Source organism: Pollicipes pollicipes, unplaced genomic scaffold (genome assembly GCF_011947565.3).
Source record: "Pollicipes pollicipes isolate AB1234 unplaced genomic scaffold, Ppol_2.1 Scaffold_7261;HRSCAF=8764_pilon_pilon_pilon, whole genome shotgun sequence".
NCBI classification, from domain to species: domain Eukaryota; kingdom Metazoa; phylum Arthropoda; class Thecostraca; order Pollicipedomorpha; family Pollicipedidae; genus Pollicipes; species Pollicipes pollicipes.
In genome coordinates this window covers 15804236-15808094 of record NW_023597054.1, presented here as the reverse complement: position 1 = coordinate 15808094, position 3859 = coordinate 15804236, and the positions used below count along the sequence as shown (strand labels likewise).

The 3859-nt window shown below is 53.3% G+C and overlaps 1 protein-coding gene across 1 annotated transcript; it reads left to right on the top strand.

Moving 5' to 3' along the window:
• Positions 1-39: 39 nt before the first annotated feature.
• Positions 40-2653, top strand: LOC119112185 (structural maintenance of chromosomes protein 1A). The gene is made up of 2 exons (XM_037236257.1): positions 40-1341; positions 1888-2653. Exons 1-2 carry the CDS (start codon positions 64-66, stop codon positions 2047-2049), a joined length of 1440 nt encoding a protein of 479 aa, XP_037092152.1. The 5' UTR covers positions 40-63; the 3' UTR covers positions 2050-2653.
• Positions 2654-3859: the final 1206 nt, after the last annotated feature.

Here is a 3859-nt window from a genome sequence, read left to right as displayed (position 1 = left end):
TGGAGCAGCTGCGCGGTCAGCTGGAGACGTTTCGCGCCCCGCATCCACGAGATCGAGCGCACCATGAGGAAGCGAGACGTGGACATACAGGAGATCAAGGAGAACATGAACTCGGTGGAGGACGTGGTGTTCGCCGGCTTCTGTCAGGCAATCGGCGTGCAGAACATCCGTCAGTACGAGGAGCGGGAGCTGCGCTCACAAACCGAGAAAGCCAAGAAACGGCTCGAGTTTGAGGATCAAAAGAACAGGATTACAAATCAACTGGAGTTTGAGCGCTCGCGCGACACGGAGAACAACGTGAAACGCTGGGAGCGCTCCGTGCAGGACGATGAAGAAGAGCTGGAGCGCTGCAAGCTCGCTGAGACAAAGCAAATGACTGCTATCGACAAGGACATGCGCGAACTGGACAAGCTCAAGTCTGAAAAGCTCTCAAAAAGGCAGGAGGGTGAAGAGAAGGAAGACGAAATCAACAAGGCGCGTAGGGAGGTGGGCACGATTGCTAAGGAGATGCAAGCAGTCCAGAAGCAGATCAACACTTTGGATGGCAAGGTGGAACAGAAGCGCAGTGAGAGACACTCAATCCTTAAACAGTGCAAAATGGAGGATATCGTCATTCCAACATCACGTGGATCATTGGACGACCTGGGGGGAGGAGACGATGGCGAGTCTGAAGCCATGGAACCTGGAAGCTCACAGAATACTTCAGCCGTGAACGAAAGAGCAGCGAGGATTGTGGTTGACTACTCCAGGCTCGATGAGTCGTACTTCGATCTCGACGACGATGAGGTTCGAAAGATCGAAAGCAAATTGAACAAGCAGATCAATGAGCTAGCGTCGATGCTGCAGAAGATCCAGATGCCGAACATGCGAGCGATGCAGAAACTTGACATGGCGAGAGAGAAGCTGCAAGAGACCAATGAGGAGTTCGATTCGGCAAGGCGCAGAGCCAAAAAGTCGAAGCAGGCGTTTGAGCGGGCCAAGAAGGAGCGCAACGATCGCTTCATGGCCTGCTTTGAACATGTCGCAAACGAGATTGATGGCATATACAAAGCCCTGGCACAGAACCAGTCGGCGCAGGCCTTCCTGGGTCCGGAGAACCCGGAGGAGCCTTACCTGGACGGCATCAACTACAACTGCGTGGCGCCCGGCAAACGGTTCCAGCCCATGTCCAACCTGTCTGGAGGGGAGAAGACGGTGGCGGCCCTGGCGCTGCTGTTCGCCATCCACAGCTTCCAGCCGGCGCCGTTCTTCGTGCTGGACGAGATCGACGCGGCGCTGGACAACACAAACATCGGCAAGGTGGCCGGCTACATTCGCAGCCAGACCGCGGCCAAGCTGCAGGTGAGAGGCGGTCAGATCCGCAGCAGTCTCGTGGTGGGAGTCTGGTAACGGGACCGCAAGACAGCTCCAAGCTAGGGTGCCTTCGCAGGTGAAACTACCGAGCGGACTCAGGTAACGCGGGGCATAAAGTGTCGGCTAGTGACGAGTCCAGTTCGGGTGCAGGTGAGTTTAATCTCATTACAAATCATATTGCTGGAGCTGAGTCACTAATGTAACGCCGACTGGCTGTTTCATGGTCCGAAATATATTTTCGTAATGCTCTGGTCCGGAACGTCTCACCAGTGAGAAATACTGATTTGAAGGAAAAGTATAAGCTGTTTTCGGAGTGCGCAAAATAGCCTGCCGTGGACGCGCTACGAAACAGCAAGCTTCTACAAGCGTGTTTTCACGGTCCGCGTCAGTTAAACATGGCAGTGCCGAGAAGCGTTCGTTAAAATATCGCTTATCAACTCGAAGGCCGTTTTCTACGGTTGTGCGGCCTTTGACTGTCATGAACACCGGCAGAGCGTATTGTACTGTCATTCACGGCCCTGCCGGCGTCCGCAGGTGCTCGTCATCTCGCTGAAGGAGGAGTTCTACAGCCATGCCGACGCGCTGATCGGCATCTGCCCGGACGCAGGCGAGTGTCTGGAGAGTCGCGTGCTCACGCTGCGGCTGACCGACTACCCGGACCATCTGCAGGCGGACGAGCCGGTCGTCAGGCGCTGAGGCGCGCCTTTCCTCAGCCTGACCGCGCGGCGCGGGTGATCGGCGCCCAGCCGGCGTCACAGTGCGGCGTGCTGAGCGGGAGTGGCCGGCGCCCTGCTGGTGTCACAGCGGGGCGTGCTGAGCGGGGGTGGCCGGCGCCCAGCCGGCGTCACAGTGCGGCGCGCTGAGCGGGAGTGGCCGGCGCCCTGCTGGCGTCACAGTGCGGCGTGTTGAGTGGGTGTGGCCGGCGCCTAGAAGGCGGCACGGTGTGGTGTTTCGGGCGGGAGCGGCCGGCGCCCAGATCTTGACACAGCGTGACGTTTGGAGCGGGAACAGCCTGTGCCTAAAGGGCGATAACGTGTGACGTGCACGCCGAGGGAGTTATATTGGTCCAGCGGCCGGTTCTATTTGGCGCACATGCCAAGCCTGCGCGTGACGTCACTTGCGATTAGTTTTAAGATCAGTTCTCACGTTCATGGATCCATTGGAGTAGTTTTAGCTTACAGTGTCTTTAGAGCCATCTGAAATGTTTCATTCGTGGTGGATGTGGTGAGCTATGACTTTGCATAGCTGGTACGTCTTCGTATAGTGTCCTCATTTTTAGAATACACGTGGCCGTATTCCACTCTTGAATTTTATCCGTCCATTGGGATTAACGTCTACATCATTGATTGAATGTTGTCGCGAGATGGCGCCCACCGCGTTGCGGAGATGCCTGTGCATCCTCCCAGGATGAGAGACAGGCGACGCCATACAGCCTCAGCAGCTGGGTGTGTCGTAACGCACCAGTGATCGACTATTGTGGAGGTACCTCTCCGGGCACAAACTGGTCATGGTAGTTGGCGAGCCCTTAAGCTCTGATCATCGTCCTCAACCTTGGTTTTCCAGGCGCTGTCTGTAATATGTATGGTATTGTTGAAGACGGTACACTGGCATCCTTTTCTTACGCTGGCTGGAAATTTGCATTAAAATATGAAACCATCGGGTGCCCCGGCAGATTGAGGCGTGTGATAAAAGGGTCGATTCATTATTTCCGTTATTCATTAGTGAATGTAGTGGCAACCTACTTTGCGGATTCCGTGTTGCGCATAACATTGGGCACTGGAATGTCAGCAACCCGGATAGTCATCCGGGGTATGCAAAACTAGGATGGGTATTACGCTGGGTGCAATTACAATACTCGCTTATATATCGTATCATAAGCCGTGATTGCCCAAAATTTGCGAGGAAGACGGGAGCACTTCACAAGGAAAATCGATGCGAAAAATCGCCTTCAGCGTCGAACACCTAAATTTGGCTGAGAGAGCCCAAGAACTTTGTTTCGCCTTCCCATTTAATAAAATCAACTCCATGGACGAAGGGACTACGGGAAGCTACCTTAACCATGTTTAGAGAAAGTGGTCCCAACCCGAGTGCGCTGCATAGAAATAAATATATTTCATCTAAGAATCGTGTTTCTTACCTTCTCCCCACAGGGTCCACTGTCTCAAAGGCGTGCCGTATCGTCTCACATGGGTTGTGATGTCATGTGATAAAACATCTCGGAAAAGTGTTTCTGGAATGTGGCGGCTTTTAAATTTGTCATGGATACCTTCGTTTTAGCCTTTTGAATGGAATACCATAAAATCCATCTGAAGCAAGTTATATTTTGATCAATAGAATTTCTTTCCAAGATGTAAAACAATTTTTATGAACTGTTCTTTGGATATGCGGCATTGTTCGGTGGTTTCTTGGAAAACTGTGCTTGTTGGCTTTGGCAGTACTTTAGTATCCACCGTTGCTATGGTAACCCGATCGGTTTGATTATCGCCGGGGACTTGTCAAGGCCGGC